General features: G+C 36.7%; 1 protein-coding gene across 1 annotated transcript; it reads right to left on the bottom strand.

Annotated features, from left to right (window-relative positions):
* Nucleotides 1–4,881: 4,881 nt before the first annotated feature.
* Nucleotides 4,882–25,795, bottom strand: LOC131202570 (BPI fold-containing family C protein-like). Its single transcript, XM_058191674.1, has 14 exons — nt 25,693–25,795; nt 24,482–24,593; nt 22,393–22,521; nt 20,410–20,565; nt 17,708–17,748; nt 16,216–16,307; nt 14,109–14,288; nt 12,310–12,363; nt 12,042–12,212; nt 10,652–10,719; nt 9,227–9,269; nt 6,219–6,282; nt 5,549–5,625; nt 4,882–5,074 (listed from the first exon to the last, which is right to left on the bottom strand). The coding sequence occupies exons 1-14, from the start codon at nt 25,793–25,795 to the stop codon at nt 5,033–5,035; spliced, it is 1,332 nt and encodes a 443-aa protein (XP_058047657.1). The 3' UTR covers nt 4,882–5,032.
* Between the last annotated feature and the right edge of the window lie 1,127 nt (nt 25,796–26,922).

Here is a 26,922-nt window from a genome sequence, read left to right as displayed (position 1 = left end):
TGGAGCAACGCTGCAAAAACTGGGGCGACCGCTGGACGGAAATAAAGGGATACCAGAAGCTGCTGCGTCTTTGCTTCTGTAGTTTTGAAACAAGAGTCAAATAGCTCCTTTTGTCTGTCTGTCTATCTGTCTGTATCTCCCTCCCCCTCTCTCTGCCTTTAGAAACAGCTAAAAGTTGGTGTTTTTTCGTGCTACTTTGTATCAGATGAAACAAAAGCGGACACGCTCAGGAGAGTGAAATGGGAAAAATGTGGGAATACGCTTTTGAATAAGGAGAAACAGCCAAACTACGACTCTAGGCGTACTTTTCACTTAGAGGTGGCTATCTATAGATACATTAGTTGCTGGAGAATAACATTTAACTCTGTAAGATTTCATGGTGAAGGGAACATATATACTAAAATACTAGAATTGTTTCCTGCAACATATATACTGATGTCTTTGTATACCTGCATTTCCTTTCTCATGAAGAACATACTTACTGCTGTACAAGTACATCCTTCCTGCATTAACCTGCATTAAGATCTAAAAACCTCCATAAAATGCCACTCTGTTTCCCACAAGATCTCAACAAACAGAAGCAATCTACACACCTTTGTAGTGCTAATAGGGGACCAAGTGGCTAAACTGCAGAAAAAATAATTGCTACCAACTTGCCTTCCATTGAGGACCTGTATACTGCACGAATCAAGAAGAGGGCTGTGAAAATATTTGCAGATCCCTCGCATCCTGGACATAAACTGTTTCAACTCCTACCCTCAAAATGACGCTATAGAGCACTGCACACCAGAACAACTGGACACAAGAACAGTTTTTCCCCGAAGGCCATCACTCTGCTAAACAAATAATTCCCTCAACACTGTCAGACTATTTACTGAATCTGCACTACTATTAATCGTTTCATAGTTCCCATCACCAATCTCTTTCCACTTATGACTGTATGACTATAACTTGTTGCTGGCAATCCTTATGATTTATATTGATATATTGATCATCAATTGTGTTGTAAATGTTGTACCTTGATGAACGTATCTTTTCTTTTATGTACACTGAGAGCATATGCACCAAGACAAATTCCTTGTGTGTCCAATCACACTTGGCCAATAAAATCCTATTCTATTCTATTCTATTCTATTCTATTCTATTCTATTCTATTCTATTCTATTCTATTCTATTCTATTCTAAAGACAAAAGAAGGAAAAGATAACACTACAGAGGAATGCAAATTCAGAGTTAGATTATATCACTGACCTTTACTATGGGATACACAAACCAGATTCCAGGATATGCAGATGCCAGTTGATGGTTTATGACATCCCTAAAGATATTTCAAAGACCTCCTTTTGGTATAAGAGGACATTGCTTTCTATCATGATTTTTGTATTCCTTCCTAGCATGTATCTATATGTTCGGAATGACTATCCATTTGAATCTGATCAGAATTAAATGTTATTTTACTCAAGCCTCTGTTTAAGTCTCTTGATTGGCAGTTATGAGCTTAGACATATTAATAAATGAACCTTACAATGGAATATGTAAACATGTTAAAAGAGACTACTGTAAACCAGGAATTCATATAATATACTTTTTAGTCTTTAAGGTGCCTTGATGCCCTATGTTTTTGCTGCAATAGAGATAGTAGAAACAAACTGAATATTTTTAATAAGGGATGAATTTCAGCCACCAAAGTATTTGCTGCATTTGTGGTAATTAAATCTGTATCAATATAATCAGCGCTTCAGAATCAAGGGTTTTCTGATTGATGCTCATATATCCAGCAGTGAAAACTATTTTAGAAGATGAGGCCTGCGTGTGTGCTGATACCCTGTGGACTGCATCTCTTATCATCCCCAAATTTTGGTGTGACTGCGAATGAAAACATGAGATACCCTCATTAGTTCTTTGATATTTTAAAATTAAAGAGCTGCTCGGGTCTGCAACACAAATCACCCTTTCATGATAATTGGCTTGATTTTTGGGATTTTTTTTTTTAAAAAGGAACGTCCGCTTTCCCTTAAGGTAAAGTGTCCATTTTCATGCCATAATTCAAGAAAAAACTAGAAACTAAGCAGTTCTATTAAATCACATAATTAATGTGTCAATTCCAAGGCATATTTTGAAGATGTGCAATAGTATCTTTGTTGATGTTACGCTGTTCTGGTCCACATCTGGTCCATGACTGTCCATCTGATTCTTCTGTATGTTGTGAATCCAGATGAAGGAAGACAGGATAGTGGTGCTGAGTTGAAATTGCAGTTCCCAAATTTAAAACCAGAATTATCTGCTCATTTGGTGAATATCATTGCAAAAGGCTATATGTAAGACATGACCAACTCAATTTTATGACGTTTTACGATGGTTATTAAACAAACATTACTGCCTTTAAGCAGTCATTAAGCAAACCCATTGTTCACTATGACACAGTTTTGCTGAAAACTGGAGCGCTGATTTTACTGTCATAAAAATTCAGTCATGTGACCACAAGACACTACAAATGGATATAAAAGTGAGTTGTGTTGCCAAGTTCCCAAATTGTGGCCACTTGAGTTGAGAAGGTGACTGTCAGAACTTCAGATCTGGATTGTAAGTCCCCCTTTTCAGGTAGGCTGTAACTTTGAATGGTTGCTACGTAACCAGTTGTAAATCAAGGACTACCTGTATTACAGTGTTCATTAAATACAATAGGACTTGTAAGGAAAAATTGACATTGGATTGACAGGATCTTTGTGGAAGTTTAGTGTCTCTTCAAAGAATGAGTCTTATCTACAAAGTGTTATCTATTTTTATGTAATCATTTTTAGTTGGGCAAGATCTGTAATATTGCAGTAATCATACGATGATGAAAATAGTAACTAGGGAAATGTTTTTTTCCTATATAAGTTGAACACATTGGGTTAAGCCATTATTTGTTTAAGCATGGCTTATTCAATAAATTCCAATTAGGTTAATTACACAACACATTCAACAATAATTAGATGTAGCATAACAAATGAAATTGCATGAATCCAGTCATAGTGTAAGTAAAAAAATAAATAGCAAATTTCATTTTATATTGAAAACAAAATGAAAATTGCAATTTATAATGAAATTTGCTACAAATTTCATTATATGTTGCTATATCCCACATAGACAGTGCAGACAACTGAAGCCACTTATCTAGGTTTGAAGTGGACCATTTTTGTCCCATAATCCATAGCCAGCTTGTTTGCATTCACTTGGAATTATGAGAATCATAGCCAATGGATCTAGAGCAGATGTCTCCAACCTTGGTCCCTTTAAGACTTGTGGACTTCAACTCCCAGAGTTCCTCAGCCAGCTTAAAGGAACCAAGCTTGGAGACCCCTGATCTAGAGCAGGGGTGAAATCCAGCAGGTTCTGGAGAACCGGTAGCAGATATTTTGAGCAGTTCGGAGAACCGGCAGCGGAAATTTTGAGTAGTTCAGAGAACTGGCAAATACCACCTCTGGCTGGCCCCAGAGTGGGGTGGGAATGGAGATTTTGCAATATCCTTTCTCCAGGAGTGGGGAGGAAATGGGAATTTTGCAGTATCCTTTCCCTAGAGTAGAATGGGAATGGAGATTTTGCAGTATCCTTCCCCTAGAGTGGAATGGGAATGGAGATTTTGCAGTATTCTTCTGCCATGCCCACCAAGCCACACCTACCAAGCCACACCATGCCCACCAAGCCACACCCACAGAACCGGCAGTAAAAAAAATTGGATTTCATCACTGTTCTAGACGATTCCAGTGTAGATCCTATTACAGAATCCAAGTTTTTGAACCAGGTCTAATGTAATATGTAAAGGATCCAAATGGGTTTTAATAACTTTTTTAAAATATATTTTATCCTGCCTATGTTATTTTTATAAATGACTCAAGGCAGTACACACACCTAATAATTTTTCTTCTCTTTTGCCCACAACAGCAACCCTTTGAGTTGAGTTGGGCTGAGAATGTGACTGGCACAAAGTTATTCAGCTGGCTTTCATGCCTAAGGCAGGATTAGAACTCAGTCTTCCTGTTTCTAGGCTGAAAAAAACCAGATTTGAGGTTTGCCATAGCTTGTAGATTTGGGGAAGGAAGGAAGGAAGGAAGAAAGAAAGAAAGAAAGAAAGAAAGAAAGAAAGAAAGAAAGAAAGAAAGTTAGTTGTGTATCTCTTCGCTGACACCCAAATTCTTACAGCCAGGTATGGTAGTTGTAGAGTTACTATTATCAAATATTTCTCTTACACAGAAATTAGATTCACTCATCATACTAAATTATATTGTGATTTCTTTTTAATCTAGTGTGTTGTAACCATATTAAAAAACATTGGCTAGTTTGAACCCAGATAACAAATTCAATAAAATATTACATAAGCTTACATGATCTTTTCCACTTCAGGAAGGAAGGAACATAAATAAATAATGGTATTTCTAATACAAAGTTTCTAACAGCACTGCAAAACTCTCAAATTCTTCAACTTTCCTAATTAAATTGTCGTTTCACATAATATACTAGAATTAGAAATCTTTTGGCCATATATAACAGGGATAGGCAATACATAGGAGTAGGAGGCCTGGGGACTACAACTCAGCTTTTTGACTTTCCAGAAGGCCAGAAGAGGCTATCAGATGATACTGTAATGTATCTGAAAGGCATGGGAAGGAAAATTCCATGTGTGTGTGTGTTAATGTAGACTTAGAAGCAGGAGACTACTATCTGTGCACTTAACACCACTCCATCTCCTGGCTAAAATCACACTGATGAAATCTATCAATTTTGTTTCCAAAATTGAGCAGCTCGATTTTGGGGCACTGGGTAAACTTATTACCCGTTCCCGATATTTAGTTTTGAGAGTGTTGGGTCAATATTTTCAGCTTCAGTTTGTTGCTAACTTAAACCAATATACTATGCATTTCTGAACTTCTGGTCAAACTATTAAAAATTTCATCTATTTGCTCACTCACAAATGCATATTGGCTCTTATGCATTTTATGCATCTATAGTAAAAAAAAAAGTCAACATTTGCTTGGAGATCAAGATTTCCTCATTATTGTAGACTTTGAATATCAGTGGAAACCAGCAAGAACCCCTAAGAAGATAAACAAAACATATTTTGTTGCAGGTTTATAACAGCTTGATTATTAGAAATCTCACTTCTCACTGTTTTGTAAACTGAATTCTAGAAGTAAGTAGCTTATGATTGACAAAAAGAAATAAAAATTGTCATGTCATTGGTATTATGGAGTCACTGGGCGTGAATTGGGTGGTTGTAAACTTTTAAAAAATAATATAAGTATTTTAGTTACAGAAATACACATATTTGTGGATATGTGTTATATGTATGTTTGGTCATAAAGGGAGTCTGAATAGGACATACTGAAAACTCATTTATTTATTTATATCTCAAATTTGGAGACCATCTGTCTACTTCATGGAGCAACTCACTGTATTGGAAGCACATGACAACTTTCTGACAAATATCTAACATCTATACATCATCCTAATCATCTTTTATTTTTCACACTCAGGATATAAAATAAGAATAGACATTACCAAATCTTACCTCATAAATTCTAATACTGGGCTTCATAAGAATCACTGGGTCCAAGATAGGCAGAGGAAACCCATCCTTTAGTTTAACTTAATAAAACATAGAAAGAGAAAGAAAGAAAAAGATTCAGAGTAGTTATGACTAGAATAAGTTTTGCAATTGCACACATTTCTCAATCTAAAAGCTGAATATGTTGTATATTATTGCTCAAATACAATTTTTTGTTTTTTTATGTTGTTTTATTTTTAATTCTTCAGAAAGTAGTTTATAATTTCTTCGAGAAATGTTAATATTTTTAAAGACAGAAAAGGGAGGCATTGAGATGCACATTTTTTTGCAATTATTATGCTTTGTTTGGATTCCACTGACTTTGGTTGTGACTACAGCATGGACAATTGTAGTTATAAGTAGTATAGTACTGTCACATGAATGGATATAGATCTGAGTTACTGTTGTGCAGGGATAAAAATCTAAGCTATACAACTGATACATTTTAACTACCAGTCTTAGAAGTTCTTGATTACCCTCTCCATTCTAGTGTTGGATTTTAACTTTATTTATGGCCATGCTGGCTAGACTTTACAGGATTATTTATCAGTTTTAGCACATTAGAAGCTGGCTTAAAAACAAAAGTCATTAAAGAAAGAGAAATTGAGAGGAAGAATGATGAAACTACACTTACAATTGACTGCTGGAATTATTCCAGTTTGTAAAATGTAAGACAAGAAATTATCCAGAAGCGAAGCCTGCAATGTAAAACAAAGGTTGACTTTTCTTCAAAAGAGAGCTGGGATGACAGTGTTTAAACAGGATTATTTATTTTTATCAGTATATCAATGGATGATATATTCCACCAGAAAAGTGACCTGATGCTATATATAGAAAGCAACTTTCTAAGTTTCCTAATAATTTATGATTTAGACTGCAAATTTTTTTTTTGTCAAAACAGTATACAAAAACAAATGTCATAGATAAAACAGCATATCTTGAAGAATATATATATATATATATATAATTAAAATTATGCATCAACTATATTAATTGGATATAATGAAGGGAACAATAGGACAGGAATGGTAGGCACATTTGTGCTCTTATGCACGCCCCTTATAGTCCTCTCAGGAATGGGGTGAGGTCAATAGTAGACAGCTTTTGGTTGAAGATTTTGGGATTTTGAGTAGAGACTATGGAGTCAGGTAATGAGTTCCAAGCATTAACAACTCTGTTACAGAAGTCATATTTTCTGCAATCAAGTTTGAAGCGATTGTCATTTAGCTTGAATCTATTTTTTGCTCTTGTAATATTGAGATTGAAGCTGAAGTAGTCTTTTATAGGAAGGATATTGCAATAGATGATTTTGTGTGTTAAACACAGGTCATGTTGAAGTCGATGGAATTGTAAGTTTTCTAATCCCAGGATTTCAAGTCTGTCGGTATAAGGTATTTTGTTGTTTTCGGAGGAGTGAAGAATTCTTCTAGTAAAATATTTCTGGACTCGTTCTATTGTGTTTATGTCAGAGATGTGGTATGGGTTCCAGACGGATGAGCTGTATTCAAGAATAGGTTTGGCAAATGTTTTGTATGCTCTAGTTAGTAGTGTAGAGTTTTTTGAAAAGAAGCTGCGTAAAATTAGGTTTATAACTCTTAGGGCCTTTTTTGCTATGTAGTTGCAGTGGGCTTTGGCATTAAGGTCATTTGATATGAGAACTCCAAGATCTTTGACAGGGTGGGGGTCGTCAGTTAGGTAATGTCCATCAAGTTTGTACTTGATGTTGGGGTTCTTTTTTCCAATATGTAAGACTGAGCATTTGCTGGTTGAGATTTGGAGTTGCCAAGTTTTAGACCAATCAGAAATTAAGTCGAGGTGTTCTTGAAGGGTAGAAGTATTATTAGTGGTATTAAATAGTTTGACATCATCAGCAAAGAGAACACAATAACTTGAGATTAGGTCACAGAGATCATTTATGTATAGTATGAAGAGTGTTGGTCCAAGAACACTACCTTGGGGAACGCCACTTTTGACAGGAACAGGATTTGATATAGCGTTGCCAATTTTGACCACTTGTTGTCTGTTTGACAGGAAGGCATTTATCCAATTGTGAAGAGGTCCCGAAATGCCGTAGGATTTTAGTTTAAGGAGTAGTTTATCATGTACTACTGAATCAAAAGCTTTGCAGAAGTCTATGTAGATTGCATCTATTGCTTTTCCTTGATCAAGGTTGGTAGTCCATATATTTTTGCAGTGGAGTAGTTGTAGGTTACAAGACAATTTTTTCCTGAAACCAAATTGTTTATTAGATAGAAGGTTGTTTGTTTCAAGATGGAGTGTAATGGATTGGTTAATGATGGATTCCATTACTTTGCATGAGACACAACATAGAGAGATAGGTCTGTAATTTTCAACAAGGCTTGGATCTCCTTTTTTGAAGATAGGGATGACTTTGGCTAGAGACCAGAGTTTTGGAAGGGAACAAGTTTTGAAGGCTTTATTAAAAATTATGCTTAGGGGTCCAGCTATATTAATTGAAAGTTTTTAAAAAAAGTATGCACATAGTCCATCTGGTCCGATAGGTAATGATGGTTTTAGGTTGCGAAAGGCTTTTTCAACATTATCTTCTGTGAAGTCTATATGTGTTAGGTCGTTGTTATCTTCTGTGGAATCTATATGTGTTAAGTCGTTGTTAACATTTTTGGTACGATTAAGGAATGTTGGATATGAGCCATCACTGTTTACAAAGACTGAGCCGAAGAATGTGTTAAAGAGGTTTGCTTTAACTGTTTCGTCAGTACATTCTTTGCTGTTAGGTTCTTTTAGTGGTGGAATCGATCTTGTTTCTTTAAGTTTATTGTTCACAAAATTATAAAAAGCATGACTGGAATTGGTGCATAGAAGGTCTTCTTCTTGTTTAGTGTGGTAAGTGTTACATTCTGTTTTTATTTGGTTGCAAATATTTTTGTAGCGGTTTTTGCAGCTCTTCTCTAAATCCTATGCAATATTATATTTGCACATTATTTTATTTGCATATTTTTATTTAATAAACTTCTCATAAACTTTGTTCTACTATTTGTTGCAATAATTTACACATTACTGAAAGAAATTATCTTGAAAATGAAGCATCAACCTCTTATGGAAGAAAATTCAAATTCCCAGTTTGAAGCATGCTGCTGAATCTCAAGAATTGCATAAAATGTCTCTGTGTGTCTGTGTATGTGTGTGTCTGTGTCAGAAGGACCCTAAAGGTAGAGGATGCCACAAACAGTTAAGTGAAGAGTGAATATACTCAATAATAATACAGCAACAATACTTACCTGTAGAAAGATAGAAAATGGAAAGCTGTGAAGAGGTACTAAATGCAGAATCTAAGAATGGTAATTGAGTGGTAGAATTTCCCTCAGTCCTTTGTCCCCCAAATTCCTTTTTCATTTTTTAGATATAAAACACTATATAGTGAAATAGTTCTCAAGAAAACAATAGGAGAAAGGGCAATCGTACTGAAATGTTATTGGAAAGAAAGTTAAAATTAAAGGAAAAGAAAAAAATAATGGGATCAATAATCAGGACAGCATATTTTATAGAATTTAATAGTTCTATGAAGAAAATTTAAAAGGTAAAGTAATATACTTTGTAAGCAATTTAGTTCTATCTACTATAAGTTGCACCTGCTTATTTTTCCTAGAGGCTGAAATTTACCTCAAAGAGGCCAACATTGGAATGAGCCAAGGAGATGTGGAAACTGCAAGAAAGCAAGCATAATGCAGAGATTACTGTACATGACCAAGATAATGTCAATCTGGCATTGCTGATGGGTTATTGGTCTTGAATCAGAAAGATTGGGGTTCAGATTTCTACTCAATGATCTTAATCATTTACACTGGGGCAATCCACACTTCCTGTTTGCTCAGGTGTGAGGACAACCCACCCATTGTTTCAAGAGAGCAGGCAGAAGTGATATCATCCTTAGCCCACCTCTAGGCTGCTGGTGAGGCAAGCTCACTCCATGTTTGTAGCCAGCCAGCCTGCCTTCCTTCCTTCCTTCCTTCCTTCCTTCCTTCCTTCCTTCCTCCCTCCCTCCCTCCCTCCCTCCCTCCCTCCCTCCCTCCCTCCCTCCCTCCCTTATCACTAGTAACCTGTTGAAATTCTGGACTTTTAAAATAGATTCAGTAGAGGGAGGATGGCATCTTGTCCCTTCTGTTTTTTTTCAACAGGGAGGTTCTTACTCCCATGTTTTTGCTGGCTAAAATTGACAAAAGTTTTGTCAAGTTTCCCCTCTGAGCCCCCCAAACTGTTTTTTAAGGGATTGCAGTAGGATAATGAAATGTGGGAGATTTCTTTCTTTCTTTTCTTTTCTTCTTTCTTTCTTTCTTTCTTCCTTTCTTTCTTTCTTTCTTTCTTTCTTTCTTTCTTTCTTTCTTTCTTTCTTTCTTTCTTTCTTTCTTTCTTTCCTTCCTTCCTTCCTTCCTTCCTTCCTTCCTTCCTTCCTTCCTTCCATCCTTCCTTCCTTCCTTCCTTCCTTCCTTCCTTCTTTCTTTTCTTTCTTTTGTCAAACATGTATGAGATAACAGTAATAAGTATAAACATGGATATGAATACAGGAAATGGATGCAAATAAATGGGGATAGTAGGACAGGACGGTAGGCATGCTGGTGCTCTTATGCACGCCCCTTACAGACCTCTTAGGAATGGGGTTAAGTCAACAGTAGACAGTCTAAGGTTAAAGTTATGAGGGTTTGGGGATGTAACCACAGAGTCAGTAGTGCATTCCAGGCATTGATCACTCTGTTGATGAAGTCATATTTTCTGCAATCGAGTTTGGAGCGGTTTACATTGAGTTTGTATTTATTGTGTGCTCATGTACTATTGTGGTTGAAGCTGAAGTAGTCATTAACGGGTAGTATGTTGTAACGGATAATGTATTATGTATTATGCTTAGGTCGGACCGTAGGCGGTGTAGTACTAGATTGTCCAAGCCCAAAATAAAAGTTCCATAATACAATTGCAGCATGACCTTTTTATATTTTATATTTATTTTAAGCTTCCATACTTTTAAATACTAGATTAACCAATTTAAGCAGCTTTTGGCATACAACGGATTAAAAATGTAACAAAGGTTTTTACCTGTTCAAGCACAATGTAGTTAGCAACCTCCGGTTAAATATAGTCAAATCTGCACGAGCTCTGGTTGTCTGTGAAAAAGAAAGGTTACTATATTGTAAGTAATTTTTTCACAGTTAGACAGCTGCTGTAATAATATCTGGGAAAGACCTTGGGATTCGAGGCAAAGTGATGTTGCCTAGAAAATGGTTGGATAAGAGACAGCATAGCCCCCTGCTAAATACTGGATGGGACAAGAGGCTGTGAAGGGACTCTTTCTAGTTTCTTGGACTGTAAATGAGATGGTTAGAGAATTGCACTTTCAGACAGGCAAGATTGAGGCCTGCCTTACCAGGTAGACACAATCAGATAAGTTAATTTTACTTTATTGTAAAGCTACATTAATAGAATCTTGTAACTCTGAAAATTCCTTCCTTCTCTCTAGAGTTCCTGCTGGCTTCCCAATTTACTTTGCTTATTGAATGCTTGCAGGGAGAAAATCAACTAGTCCAAACCTGCCAGGCAGGTAAGTGGCTGCTGTCAGGTAGGAGAGAAAATGAGAATATGTGTGGAATGTGCTGGTTAGGATATGTGAGAGTTCATGAGAGGTGCCACATGGGTCAGGAAAGATATACAGGTGTGCACAAGAGATTCCAACAAGAGATTCCATTTGGTTCGGGCAAATGAGGGGATGACATGAGTCAGGAAATGTGCACAAAGATGCATGAGAGGTACCATGCAGGAGGGGTAGGGCATGCGAGGGGGGCGGCATGGATCAAGAAAGGTACCATATGAGTCAGGGACTGCATGCCAGGGGGAAAACATGGGCTGGAAAGGATGCATAAGGATACATAAGAGGTGCATGTAGATTGGGGAAGAGGCATGGGGGACAGAAGAGCCTGCACAGAGTTCCCTTACCTTCTGCTGCTGCCAGGTAGAGTAGAGACTGAGAAATTGCAAGAGTGCCTGGGAAATTGTCACAGAATGGACTATTGATAATGAGGGTCATGTGACTGCAGCAGCAGCCTGGCAACTGAAGCAGCCAAACTTTCTCAAATTTCATTTTGTTTTATTTGGAGATGTAAAATGAAAACAATCGCTATGAATAAGATCTACATTTTCCGTGACTTTTGAATAATATAGGCAGAAGTAAGCCAGTTGTTTTGAATTTTTAACTTTCATCAGGGCGAATGAGACAGAGTATTGTAATTCTAATCTAAACCATCTGAGTTACCTATAGCCTGTCCTTAAAATACAGTTAGATTTGAGATGGATCAAGGAACTATTTTATAGCCAACACCCAAGCACTGGGGTTCTTAACAGTCTAAATAAGATGAAAAATTTGAAGGATGGCTCATAATGTCACATATTCCTACAAACAGGTCTAGAGAGAATTGGATATTGTAAGACTTACTATGTTCAAGGTGAACATGGATTGGGTGGTTGAGTTTGGAATCTTTGCCAATACTTCCATAGAAGCAGAAAAGTCCAGAATTGATTTATTGTCATGCAGACTAATCACAGGTGCATCAATGATTCTTATGTTCATAATTACTGGAAGCGGCTTTGCATAAATATGAGAAATCTATAGAGTTTAAAAGTAGAGACCAAGTTTCAGAAAAATTAAAACAAAGTTTTAAAAATGCAAACAGCAAGTTTTGAAGAAATAAAAAAATACTTACAGTGGGAATGATGCTCTCCAATGCATCTGTGGTTAAATTGAAATAAGAAGAAAGCTGTAAAATGAAACGACATGTTACATTATCTTACAAAAACTGTGTGCCTTTATATGGACTTAATTATCTAGAGAGACAATGGTCTCCTTTTGATCTAATGTGTTCCAACAGAGGCTGGACAGGTCAATTATTTACCAGGGTGCTTTAATTTAGCTCCCTAAATGCATTTCTCTGCTTTTAAAAAAATGTACTGATTCAATTTTCTTACTAGCAAGTAGAGTTAAGCTAAATCTTTGTTCAGAAATACTTCTGTTTAATAGATGCTTTTAGTACACATGATGGCCATAAGCAAGTTAAACCTGCAGAATATTATTTCTATTTCCCCTTGGATGTGGAAAATTTAATTAGCAAAGAAAACGGGGGAGGGAGAGAAAGATGGATGAACAAAGATGAATTTGGAGAGCACCTTGTGTATAACTCCAAGATTTTTAGCTGCTTTTAAATTAAACCCAGAAATATTAAGGTATGGGAGTTATAAAATAGTTCTGTACTGAGGGTTCCACAAATGAAAGCAAGTCATTAGATCCCACCCCAACCTCAAGATATTACTAAAGATTAAAGCTTGATGCTATTTGGAATTCCTTTGAACATCAGCCAGGAGGTGCTGTATGAGCTGTCATCTGGTAAGAGTACACTTATAAATAAATAGATGTGTTGGAATTGCAATTTCCAGGATCCCTATGTTTCAGAATGTAGTTGTCAAGGAAAATATTCCAGAGGGCTAATAGAGTATGTTCATACAAAGCCAAGAGATCAGACAGATGTGAAGGAAAAAATGGCTCATATTACTAAGAATAGTTTGCAACTCCTAGAGGCCTTTCTAGGAATGCTTCTGAATCCAGTTTTCTATGACAAATTCCTTCTTCAGCCAGTTCTCTTTGGCAGGATGAAGTCCTTCTCTTCATTAATTCCTATCTCATGCAGCCTCATGAACCGTTGACCTGAAGTACCGTCCACCCAATCTTGAGTAGACAGAAACTATATCTATATGAGATTTGGTATCCCTGCCAATCCCTAACTTGCTTCTCTTGCCTTTGTTCTCAGTTACCTTCAGATTCCAATTTAAAGGTGTCATAACAAGGACAAACATTCTGCTGCAGTCCCAGCATTGTTCAGGACAATTGAAGTCTCACTCACTCATGAGCTGAAGAGGGGATGAAGGCAATGCAAGCTTCACTTGGACATGTTTGTATCATGATTAGTTGCAAGTGGAGAAAGGCCCATAGTAAACTATGTCAAGGAGAAGGCTGGGCTTGGGCAGGATTTTAGAATTAAAAATTTTTTTCATTGGCCAAGTGTGATTGGACACACAAGGAATTTGTCTTGGTGCATATGCTCTCAGTATACATAAAAGAAAAGATACGTTCATCAAGGTATAACATTTGCAACACAATTGATGGTCAATATATCAATATAAATCATATAAGGATTGCCAGCAACAAAGTTATAGTCATACAGTCATAAGTGGAAAGAGATTGGTGATGGGAACTATGAGAAGATTAATAGTAGTGCAGATTTAGTAAATAGTTTGACAGTGTTGAGGGAATTATTTGTTTAGCAGAGTGATGGCCTTCGGGGAAAAACTGTTCTTGTGTCTAGTGGTTCTGTTGTGCAGTGCTCTATAGCGTCGTTTTGAGGGTAGGAGTTGAAACAGTTTATGTCCTGGATGTGGTAATGGTAAATGTGGTAAATGGTAGACTAATACATAGCAACCCTTTCTTTAAGACACAGCGTTTTGCACTTACCATTTCCTCTTGCTCAGCAGAGATAGTAAAAGCCCCAGAAGCGTGGAAAGCCAGTGAAACAGACTGCAAGAGATATTCTGAGATTCCTATATAGAACATAGAGTTGTTCTCATTCAGAAGAACAAAGGGAGTTGGTTTGAAGGGGGGCTCTGTGATTTCTTCCACTGGATAGACTGTTCCCTGAAAAGAATTTCAGAAATGATAAAATATCATAGCTTGCAAACTTTAGCCTTTAAAGCAGTTTTGAGGGAACCAGATCATTGAAATGCATCCTTGAAATTAAGAGCAGAAGACATATGGCCAGAGCACTGAGTACCATTCTAGAACCCTGAACATGGAAAACTCAAAAGTTAATAAAATAAACTGTGATTTATTTAAATCAGTTTAAAAATAAACTGAAAAATAAACTATGATATATTTATTTTTATTTATTTATTAATCACATTTATATACCGCCCTATCTCCCGAAGGACTCAGGGCGGTTCACAGGCAAGTAAAAACATATAAATACAAATTAAAATAACAATTAAAAAACTTATTCTAAAAGGCCGAATTATTAAAAAGCAGTTTAAATAATAAAACCCATTTAAAACCAATATAAATTTAAAATCTAATCCAGTCCTGCGCAGATGAATAAATGTGTTTTAAGCTCGCGACGGAAGGTTCGGAGGTCCGGAAGTTGACGGAGTCCTGGATGGAGTTCGTTCCAGAGGGTGGGAGCCCCCACAGAGAAGGCCCTTCCCCTGGGTGTCGCCAGACGACACTGCCTAGCTGACGGCACCCTGAGGAGTCCCTCTCTGTGAGAGCGCACGGGTCGGTGAGAGGTATTCGGTAGCAGTAGGCGGTCCCGTAAGTAACCCGGCCCTATGCCATGGAGCGCTTTAAAGGTGGTTACCAAAACCTTGAAGCGCACCCGGAAGGCCACAGGTAGCCAGTGCAGTCTGCGCAGGATAGGTGTCACACGGGAGCCACGAGGAGCTCCCTCTATCACCCGCGCAGCCACATTCTGGACTAACTGCAGCCTCTGGATGCCCTTCAAGGGGAGCCCCATGTAGAGAGCATTGAGTAATCCAGATGAGATGTCACGAGGGCGTGAGTGACCATGCATAGGGCATCCCGGTCTAGAAAGGGGCGCAACTGGCGCACCAGGCGAACCTGGTAGAAAGCTCTCCTGGAGATGGCCGTCAAATGATCTTCAAAAGACAGCCGTTCATCCAGGAGGACGCCCAAGTTGCGCACCCTCTCCATCGGGGCCAATGACTCGCCCCCAACAGTCAGCCGTGGACTCAGCTGACTGTACCGGGATGCCGGCATCCACAGCCACTCTGTCTTGGAGGGATTGAGCTTGAGCCTGTTTCTCCCCATCCAGACCCGTACGGCTTCCAAACACCGGGACAGCACTTCGATAGCTTCGTTGGGGTGGCCCGGTGTGGAAAAGTACAGCTGGGTGTCATCAGCGTACAGCTGGTACCTCACACCGAAGCCACTGATGATCTCACCCAGCGGCTTCATATAGATGTTGAACAGAAGGGCGAGAGAATCGACCCCTGCGGCACCCCACAAGTGAGGCGCCTCGGGGCCGACCTCTGCCCCCCTGTCAACACCGTCTGCAACCAATCGGAGAGATAGGAGGAGAACCACCGATAAACGGTGCCTCCAACTCCCAATCCCTCCAACCGGCGCAGCAGGATACCATGGTCGATGGTATCGAAAGCCGCTGAGAGGTCTAATAGGACCAGGGCAGAGGAACAACCCCTATCCCTGGCCCTCCAGAGATCATCCACCAACGCGACCAAAGCCGTCTCAGTGCTGTAACCGGGTCGGAAACCGGACTGGAACGGGTCTAGATAGACATCCCTGAAGCAGTGCATATAGACATCCCTGAAATCTTGGACTATTTTGGCTTCACAACTTTTGCTACTGGCTAGAATAGGAAATCATAGGTGCATCAAAAATAGCACTAATTAATATATTTAAATATTTCTTTGATATGGTTTGCCATCAAAGCTATTGTTGAGACAAAATGATGCTTATTCCTTCAAGTGAATAACAGACATATCAGAGTGCAATTTCAGAAAATGTACGTTATAAATATATTAGACTTTACCTTTAAATCCAAGTTAATTGATGATTCCAAGATAGTTGAAGAGTTTATCAGGGAATAGTCTATTACTGCAAAGTTACCAATCTGAGCTTGGACTGTTGGGATATGGGATAAAATTGTCAGGATTAGATAATGATGCTTAATGACAATAGGCATGATGCAAACTAGAGCTGATAATGATTTTTTTGTTTTTTTTACAAAAACAATGGTACTAATACGGGAGACTGCTTGAATAGTTACATAAATATTGCAAAGCTATATTTTCAACATAACCCTAAGCATGTTTACTCAACTATAAGTTCATTTAGCATTAACCATAATATTGATCTTTTTGATGAGACTGTATCCTCCAGAATGTTCTACCAAAACAAGCCATCTCTCATTCACCATCTAATCCAGGGGTCTCCAACGTTGGCAACTTTAAGCCTGGAGGACTTCAACTCCCAGAATTCTGGGAGTTGAAGTCTTTCAGGCTTAAAGTTGCCAACGTTGGAGACTCCTGATCTAATTGATTTTTATGTGCATTGAAGCAAGCTGGACTAGATCTGGGTGTCCATTCTAACTCTACAATTTTATGATTCTATAAAACAAGCACCAAAATTATTATATTTTCAAGTATACAAAAGTATCATTCTAGCCATCATTTTTATTTTCAGAAACTCAACAATAGCATTGGTGAAACTATTCCATCATTAGTTTACTAGAACTGGAAGGTTTCATAAAAATTACCATAAAATCATTAGCTCATTTTGCCAAAACAACCCAAAAAATATACCTGGATATTGGCTGAAGTTTTTATTAATCTTTTGGATCACAAAATTCACTTGTGGACACAACTATAGGAATGCAAGCAAAAAATATTATTCTAGTCAATGTTTACTTACTTATATGTTAGTAATAAGATATTCCTAAGACTTTATAAGTCTGTATATCTATACTTATATCTTGCTTTATAGGTAGAAAAATAGTGATTTTAAAAATCCATCCATAACTGAATACATTTGCTGTAATCAGTTAAATACTGGTACTATAAATCTGACTCTAAATGATTTGTCCTTTGTCGATGAAATCTATAGAAACAAAGCAAAACAGAATGTTTCTGAAAAATATGGCCCCAAATATCTTTCAAAAGGAAGGAAGCTCTATAATTCTGGAGCATTATTCTAAAGGCTGCTTTAGTAAGCTGAATACATTCATTCATTGAGTGCCACACTATAGTCAGAGAGACTTTATTTAAGCAGAGAATATAATGTACAACAGCAATCCATAAATAAAAAATGATAATGATTCTGATGATTATGGAGCTGAGCAATAAGTGTCCCAAACAAGATATTTAGAATATTTCAAGTGATTTATTTTGAATGTCTGACCTCATCTTCTGATATAATATATATGTGATGAAAATAAAGACAAGAAAATATTTGCTATAGATGTTTTAAATAAATAACATGTACAGTAATTTGAACTAATTTCTAAGCTATTGAAGGGTCCTTACCTTCCTGTTCTATCATCTGATCCGAGCAAAATAAATCATGTCTACATTTTTTTTATACAAACACATATACACAATATACATATAAATCTAAATCCTATTTATTCAAATGAACATTAAACAGTCTTATGAAAGCACTCATTGCCACATTAAACTATTGTTTATAGTTTTAATTGGTTAGTTTTGAAAATGTCTTTATGGTAATTTGTTCATATAAATGGAACACAACTTGCAAACTACAAAATATTTATAACATTTTTGCACGTATTAAGGCTTTTGTTATTTATTTTAATAAATACATTTTAGAAGAAATTGGCTGTAGGATGTAGAACATTAGGAAATAAATCCTTGTGGCTTACATTTGTGGCCAGCATGCTACACAGAGATTTTACCAGAGAAGCAGTAGAATATGTATACAACCACCTGAAAAAAAGCAAGAATATTATTAATTTTTTTTATAAAGTTTTTTATTTTATAGACAAACATACATTTAAAGCAGCAGCAATTCCTTCTGTGTGATGTCTGGTGTTTTCTTCCTGGCTCCATTATTTTATTGTTTTTTCTTTCTTCACTTCAATTTGAACTATTACCATTTTTCCACAAATACATTATTATTATTTTCTTACATAATTATCCATTACTTATCTGTACCTTTCTTCTACCCAATGGTAAAATTTATCCCATATCTTAAAATATTTTGAATCCTTTCTTTCTTTCATCATCAAGGTTAATCTATTCATTTCTGCACAATCTAAATTTTTTCTAATAATTTCTCCTTCCAGAGGTATTTTCTCTGCTTTCCAATTTTGCGCAAAAACTATTCTTGCTGCTGTAATTACATGTATAATCAAATAAATATTTTCTTTACTAATTTTCTCTGCTAGGATCCCCAGTAACAACAACTCCGGTTTTAAATCAATATGTTGTTGGGTTATTTCTTCTAACCAACCCTTTATTTTCTCCCAATAGTTTTTGGCTTCTGGACATGTCCACCACATATGATAATAAGATCCTGGTAACTGATGACATTTCCAACATTTAGCTGATTTGGCTTTAAACATTTTTGCCAGTTTCTCAGGTGGCATATGCCATCTATAACAGGGGTCTCCAACCTTGGTCCCTTTAAGACTTGTGGACTTCAACTCCCAGAGTCCCTCAGGCAGCAAAGCTGCTGAGGAACTCTGGGAGTTGAAGTCCACAAGTCTTAAAGGGACCAAGGTCAGAGACCCCTGATCTATAAAACATTTTATATTGATTTTCTTTATATGCAGTGGACATTGTTAATTTATAATTCCTCTCCCATAGCTGTTGCCATTTGTCTAGGTCTATTGAATATCCAAATTTTTTAGCCCAAGTTATCATAGTTTCCGTTATTTGTTTCTCTTCTAACTCAATCCCCAACAAAAAGGTATAAGTTTTTAAAATTAATTTGTCCTTTGTTCCTGTGAGAATCCTATCCAGCTCAGTCTTTTCTAAATAAAAACCATAGGGTTTAACATCTTTCTGATATCTTGCTTGTATTTGATAAACATATACCAATCTAACTCAATCCCCTGTTCTTCTAAATCTTGTTTCTGCTTCAGTTCTCCCCTGTCAGTTAACAAGTCCCTATACCTAACAATATTTCTAAGATTAAAAGTATTTGGATATATTAAAGTCTCCATTGTTGATAACCATGTTGGCATTTTCATATAGTATTTATCTCTAATCTTCTCCCATTAGCAATGCATTTCTTATGTAATGTCTATGAAAATATGTGTGTATCTTACTTCTCCCATACCATAAAAAAGCATGCCATCCTAGCTGCAAATCATGTCCTTCCAAAGTTAGTAATCTTGTATTCCTTAGTTCCACCCATTCCTTCATCCAAGTCAGCGCTGCTGCCTGGTAATATAGTTCCCAGTTTGGCAGTCCAAATCCTCCTCTTAACCTCGTATCCTGTAACATCATTAGACTAATTCTAGCTTTTTTCCTTTGCCATATAAATCTTCTTGTTATCTTGTAAAGATGTTGAAAATAAGTTTTTTCAAGTTTTATCGGTACTGTCTGAAATAGATATAATAGTCTTGGTAATATGTTCATCTTTATAATTGCTATTCTCCCCATGAGTGAAAGTTGCAGGTTTCTCCATTTCTCCAAATCCTTCTCAATTTGGTTTTTCAGTTCATAATAATTATCTCCTTTTAACGTTAAAGAATATTGTTAACTTGTGTTAATTAAATTTTCTATGCGTGCATCTACTATATTGAGATAGTGGGGGGGGGGGGGAAGCAGCTATAATGTTCTTGAACATGATTGAATCATACTTGAAGTCCTGTGTAAGTTTTCTACTAAATGTTTCCCAATTTTTATTAGAATATTTATTGCAAATAAATCTGAAGGTTTTTTTTAGTGAGAAACTGGTGGTATACGTACGAGATTGAAGCTATGACTTATATTTCCTGATACTTATTAAAATCATTAGACATATTTTTCCTTCTTGATCAAATGAATCACCTGTATTTGTTCAGTCAATTATGCTGAATCATCAGAAGTAAGTCTCAGAAATGTACTAGGCTTGTTTTCTGTAGTATTATGGAATATATTATTTGTAATGGAAAAAGCTACACTTACCAGTGTTTAAAAACTGATAATCAAACTGTTTTAGGGATCCTAAAGTCAATACTTGCAAGTATACTTTTTAATTAGAACATTTTCCACTGTACCTATAAGATTGATTCAATCTGATGTCCATATCATCTACATATGCTTTACAGCTGTCAAGCAACAATTTTAAATGACCGAATACATTCCGAGACACGTTGACAACTGCTGTGAGATTTACTCCTGAAATGAAGACAGCCGCCCTTCCAGAATCTTTGCTGTGGACAATAAAACACAAATGCTCATTTTATCTTCTTGTTCTGAAGAAACTGCCAGGATTGCTTTAGAATTACATAACAAACTAGCCTCTAAGATTAAACATAAACATATATAATATACATGTCTAATAATCAAAGTAAAAATACATGCTTCTATATAAAAAAATCATCGAAAATTAAAAGTTCATTTTTATCTTTCTCAAATAGGAAATTCAAAAGTGATCTCCAGATAGAAACAAAGCAAGATTAGGGTTTGTCTTTCATCAAAGTAGCCAGTTTTGTCATCTCTGCCACAATCCACTCTTCAGTTGTGGGAATTTGTGTATTTTTTCACTTCTGATTGCTTAAATTGTATATTTTTATATGATGTTTCTGCTTTTTTTTTTAACCTTAGACTAAGGGGTTATTTTATTATATATTTCAGTATCTGTACTGAAGAAAGTTAGAAATCAACTTTTTCTTTTTAATTTTCTTGTTGTTTTTTAACTTCTTTCGTTTTGTCCTCCCATTTTTCCTTTTATTTTATATTTTATTTCTATTTGAAATTTAATGAAGTTAATACAAAATAAAATGCCAGGAAAGCTGATGCTGAAGAACATATGAAGAAGGGTTCTTTTTAGCAAGCAACATAGCTAATTTTTTCAAAACCTGCCTTCCAGAGGCATCACATTACAACTTCAATCATTTCTTGCTGACATCTCTAGATAGCACTAAATTATGAAAAGCCGATGCAAAATCTAAGCTATCCTAAATACACCAGAAGTACCTACTAGAAAAGCAACTCACACACTCAAAAGACTATACAGGTAATCCTCAACTTATGACCACAATGGAGCCCAAAATTTATGTTGCTAAGTGAGACAATTGTTAAGTGAGTTTTGCCCCGTTTTATAATCTTTCTTGCCATGATTGTTAAGTGAATCTGGCTTCCCCATTGACTTTGCTTGGCAGAAGGTGGCAGAAGGTGATCACATGACCCTGGGACACTGCAAGTGTCATAAATATGAGACAATTGCCAAGCATCTGAATTTTGATCACGTGACCATAGGGATGCTGCAATGGTCATAAGTGTGAAAAATGTCCATAAGTTACTTTTTTCAGTGCCATTGCAACTTCAAATGGTCACTAAATGAACTGTTGTAAGTTGAGGATAACATGCAACCTCCTGAGATTTATTCAGTGAGTACTATCTGCATTCTTACAAAGTTGGTTCTAGTTTAGGCAGAATAAGATCATTGTCTTTGGTTGAAGATGCTGAGGGCAGTGGGATGCAGATGCAGGTGCTTCCCTTAACTGTTTGCTCTCCTTACTTCCTGAATCTCCCTATTTTCTATGTGAGCCAGGATAAAAGTATCTTTTTAATTAATCCAGGGTTTCTCTTTTGCTGCAAAAATTTAGAAGTTGGAGTTCTTTAGGCTTAAATATGTCTAAATATGTATTTCTTCAAGAGGCAGACTGTCTTATCTTGCAAGAAGGCAGCAGTTTTTATCCCTTTGCAACACCCTTCAAGGAACTCAAGATGAAGCACATAAACCTAGTTTTTAAAAATTTATTTTGCAATACTGGTGAATTTTTAAAATTAAAATATAATCATGCCTTTGTGGTTGTCTAGTATGTTCATGGTACTTTCACCATTCGACCTTTACAATGTCCCTCCTGTCCTGATTCAAATAGCCACTTTGGGGAACATTTTTTGACAGGACCACAATGGAATAAAAGACTTCCATTTCCACCTCCTCCTCCTGGGACAGTTATTTGTGCTTTATAAAATGTGTGCAAGCATTTGTAAAGCTGACAAGGTATCAATGCCTTCATTATTCCACTTACAATAGCCAGGTCTCCGCGCTCCAATCTCCAGTAGCTATTGCTGAAGCATTTTCAACTAATAGTTTAATCCCAGTGCCAGAGATGAGAGACAAGGATGTATTGGGAAATTCCGTGTTATCAATTCTTATCCTGTCAAACACCAGAATTATATTAGCTTGATTTAAATCACAGTCCATGAATATAGGTAAGGCTAGCTGGAATAGTATAACCACCACCACCAATTGTTGGTGAAACACTAAGCAGCTACAGATTTTATAACATGCACTTGTACCTGGTTTTCCCTAGCATTGCAGAACTTGGTGGACTCTACATGTGATTTTTTTAAAGATGACACTAACCAAACTTCAGTTATTTATTTAATCTATATATATAAAAACCAAATACCACTCACTCATCATGAAATCTCCAGAATGGTAAAGCCTACAAACTTGAAATTTGGCACCTATGTTCCTTTTGCTTTCTAGGTGCTCGCTAAGAAAGGATGGTCATTTCGAAATGACCATCGGATCATTAGTATTTCATATACAGTATTATATTCACACGCTCTGATGCTAAGGAGTTAGACACTCTACTCCCCCTCCCCACCTGAAAGGAACTTCTACCCCTTCGCTAAACCGGGCATGGGCGTGGCCATCACGTGTCTCATCCGGCTTGCGGGCTGGGACATTCTACTCCCCCTCCTCCTCTGTTGCCTTAAGTTTCAGGCTTTAAGTGTCAATTTATCACACCAATCACATTGCTTCTTAGCGAAACACAGGTGTCCAGCTAGTTTATTATATTTGCATTCTGCCAAGCTTAGAAAATGACTTTGGGTGACTTGCCCTATAACTGCATAAAACAAAGATAAAGATAACACACTTTTTTCATAATATCACAAATGAATGGCTAAATAACTATTGAAATTCTAAACTGTCCAGGTCATGTTTGTCCCAAAGGTTTTTTTCAAAAGGCAATTGGACTTTCCTGTTCAGGTGATGGGTGATTTGCTGACCACAAGAGCAAAGAACACCAAAAGAACACCAAGAAAGCCCAGTTGGCTTTTGAAAAGCACCTTTGGGTCACAGTATCACAGGTAAGATGCTGACTATTCACATCCCAAAAAAAATTGGTTTCAAGTTTCCAGATGACCAGTTATAATTCAACCAGGATATTTAGAAAGAATGCTGCCCTAGGGGACCTATCACTTGATAGTTTTTCTTGTATATTTTTAAGCAGTTGGGCATATTTGTGTAAGAGAAAGCAAGGCTGAGTTTGCTCAGTTAGTGACTCAAACAGTGACACCAGTTTAATCTTCTACCATCCTTTGAGATTACCAGCTTAATTTTATACAGATTAAAAATGACTGTTGAACCTTAAAGGTAAAGGTAAAGGTTCCCCTCGCACATACGTGCTAGTCGTTGCCGACTCTAGGGGGCGGTGCTCATCTCCGTTTCAAAGCTGAAGAGCCAGCACTGTCCAAAGACGTCTCCATGGTCATGTGGCCGGCATGACTCAACGCCAGAGGCGCACGGAACGCTGTTACCTTCCCACCAAGGTGGTCCCTAATTTTTCTACTTGCATTTTTACATGCTTTCGAAACAGCTAGGTTGGCAGAAGCTGGGACAAGTAACGGGAGCTCACCCCATTACACGGCAGCACTAGGGATTCGAACCGCTGAGCTGCCGACCTTTCGATCGACAAGCTCGACGTCTTAACCCCTGAGCCACCGCGTCCCTTCCTGTTGAACCTTACCCATAATAAAAAGATAAGAGAGGCGCATTACTAAATTGGACTATATGAAACATTAATCAGAAACTGGGAGATGGCTACAAGATAGCCATACCAGTTAATCTCTTCAATTGGAAACCATATTCCAATAACTGCAGAAAGAACATCTACATTCATTCACCCATTTCAAAACTAAAGCTGAAAAAAAAAAGAAATCAAATGGGTTTTCTGGGGATAGTAAAGAACTGGAACTTTGAGAAATCTGTATTAAAATAGTGCTTGCGCACTGACTGGGTTGTGAAATTAATGAGGGGTAGAAAACCATTGAAAGTACTTAACACTGAGTTGTACTAAAGGGCCTTGTTATGAAAATATTTCTTACTTTGAAATTGTGTAATTGAGTGCAGAAAACAAATATGTGGATTCTCCATTCCAGTCTTCAAAGGTCTTTTCTTTTAATTTCTGCTTCAGAAGCTCTACTCCAAATTGATTACCTATAAACATACAACATATATGTTCACTGAAATAGTAATTTATAGACATTTGTGTTACTTCTTATTCTGCATCTATGTTTTTATCAGTCTGGAGTGGTTGCTAGGAATGACTTATTGCATTTTATATTACTAAAATATTTTGAAAATGCTTTGGTCCATCCTATGCAGAATGTTATTAAAGATCTCCTAACAGTGATTGAGGGCCATGCATTATTTTATTACTGAATAATATAATGACACAAAAGTTTGGATATGGATACTGCAGTATTGCAGAAGAAAAAAAAGTGGAGAAAATCACAAAATACAGAGGTTTACAAGGAAAAGTAAACCACTGTGGCAAATGAAAGCAAAGAGAGTACTAATAGCAATAGGTGCTTTTGGTGCAATCCCAAAACAGTGGAGGGTCACTTATTAAAATTATGTGCTGCCAATTTCACCAAGGTTAAATCAACCACTTGAACACCATCACCAATGGCAAAATCACCATCAATCAATTGCAAAAGGAAGCTTTACTTTTTTTTTTTTTTTTGTTTACATTTATACCCCGCCCTTCTCCGAAGACTCAGGGCGGCTTACAGTGTATAAGGCAATAGTCTCATTCTATTTGTATATTTTTTACAAAGTCAACTTATTGCCCCCCCAACAATCTGGGTCCTCATTTTACCTACCTTATAAAGGATGGAAGGCTGAGTCAACCTTGGGCCGGGCTCGAACCTGCAGTAATTGCAGGCTTTGTGTTCTTAATAACAGGCTGTTCTTAATAACAGGCCTTACCAGCCTGCGCCATTCACTTGCTGCAATGATACCTTTAAATAACATCTATCTATCCCACAACTTTGGAAAGGACTCAATAGGTAGATAAAAATGCCAATCCAGTTTAACATCTAGCTGATTGTGTAACCAATTATTATATCCCACATTTCTTGTAATAACTCAGAGGAAATTTCCTCTTAAGGGGAAGATACATTATTTATTAACCTTAACCGGTACAATCAGGGTTGACATTTGATTTAACATCTTGATTAAATGTCCTCTGGTGCATTCATTCTTCTCAAGGTTACAACATAGTCATAATTCCAAATATTTCTTCCATACTCACCATAGTCCAATGCTTTTTGTGTGATTTTCACTTTGATTCCTGGGTTAGCCTCAAGAAGCAGGATGAATAAGCCCAAGGCAAGTAAAGTGATAGAAACTTTCATTCTCTTTCTTCCTCTCTTCCTCTCTTTTTCCACATAAATGTATAAAGATAAATTAATTTAAAAAATTTGGTGGCTAAATACGTATGTTTAACTATCTGACCATACTCATTTACCTTTTTCCGGTGGGAAAGAAACCTCCCATCCTTAAAACTTAGCATCTTGATCATGAAAAGGCAATTATAAAGATGTGAAGACATTCTGCATATTCTCAGAATCATATTTTTCTTTATATATCAGAGAACTGAACTTTGGAATAAAATATTGGCAATATTAAAGCTTCCTTCATTTCTAAGTGCTTATATTGTTGATCATTGTGAACAATTTCATTTTTCTTATGACAATTTTCATACAGTGAATTGGAATCAGTGAACACATTCTAATTTAGATTAGGTTGAAGTTAAACTTTTCACAAAAATCTGCAATAAAATTATGCCCAATAGTGAATAGGCAAATTGACTTCCTTTCTAATGAAAATATAGTTGAGTGCTTTGACTGTTGACAGTCAGTTGTAATTTAATTGAAGCAAGCCTTTATCAAACACTAAAAACTTCATTCAATATTACACTGACAAGTTTTGTGTTCAATAAAACTTACTCTCAGGTTAATATGCATCAAAACAGGTTTATTATTATAACTTCACATTTTTCTGGAATTAATACCACAATATCAACTTCTGCTGGTCAAATAACTACAGGGCAAAGAAGTAAATATCCTTGTGCTAGAACTTCAGTTTGAAGTTTGAAACTTCTGGGCTGAGCTATGCTACCAGATCTGGGCCATGCAAACCTAGTTGATAGTTAGCAACAAGAAGATACAGAAAAGTCTAACTCACAAATACCTTCGTGTTTCCCATATGTGTAACTCCTAAACCCCCATCTATAGGTATAAGGGCTTACATCATTAGTATGTCCCTTTAACATACTAATAATCCATTACTTCTCTCACTGAAAGATTATTATAAGTGCTCAAAGCCTTTCCCATTAAACATGGGGCAATTCTGACCACCATTCATTCTCAGGCCATTTACAAGAGGTAGTAATTCTTTCAAACATAATAAAGTAAGCTTCTATGTCTTCTTCCTCTGTCAATTTAGGGAATTTTATGTCTTTTGTGTACTTTTATGTACC

Source organism: Ahaetulla prasina, chromosome 7 (genome assembly GCF_028640845.1).
Source record: "Ahaetulla prasina isolate Xishuangbanna chromosome 7, ASM2864084v1, whole genome shotgun sequence".
Lineage (NCBI taxonomy): Eukaryota > Metazoa > Chordata > Lepidosauria > Squamata > Colubridae > Ahaetulla > Ahaetulla prasina.
Note: the sequence above shows the minus strand (reverse complement) of the source record. Positions and strands in the feature narration are given on the sequence as shown.

Bases quoted from the DNA above. Each gene is read 5' to 3' on its own strand.
- LOC131202570 (XM_058191674.1), bottom strand. From the start codon at position 25,795: ATGAAAGTTTCTATCACTTTACTTGCCTTGGGCTTATTCATCCTGCTT. The intron at 16,308-17,707 runs GTAAGGACCCTT...ATATCCCAACAG, and splicing joins TCAGATGATAGAACAGGAAG to TCCAAGCTCAGATTGGTAAC. The intron at 12,213-12,309 runs GTAAGTATTTTT...TAAACTCTATAG, and splicing joins TGGAGAGCATCATTCCCACT to ATTTCTCATATTTATGCAAA.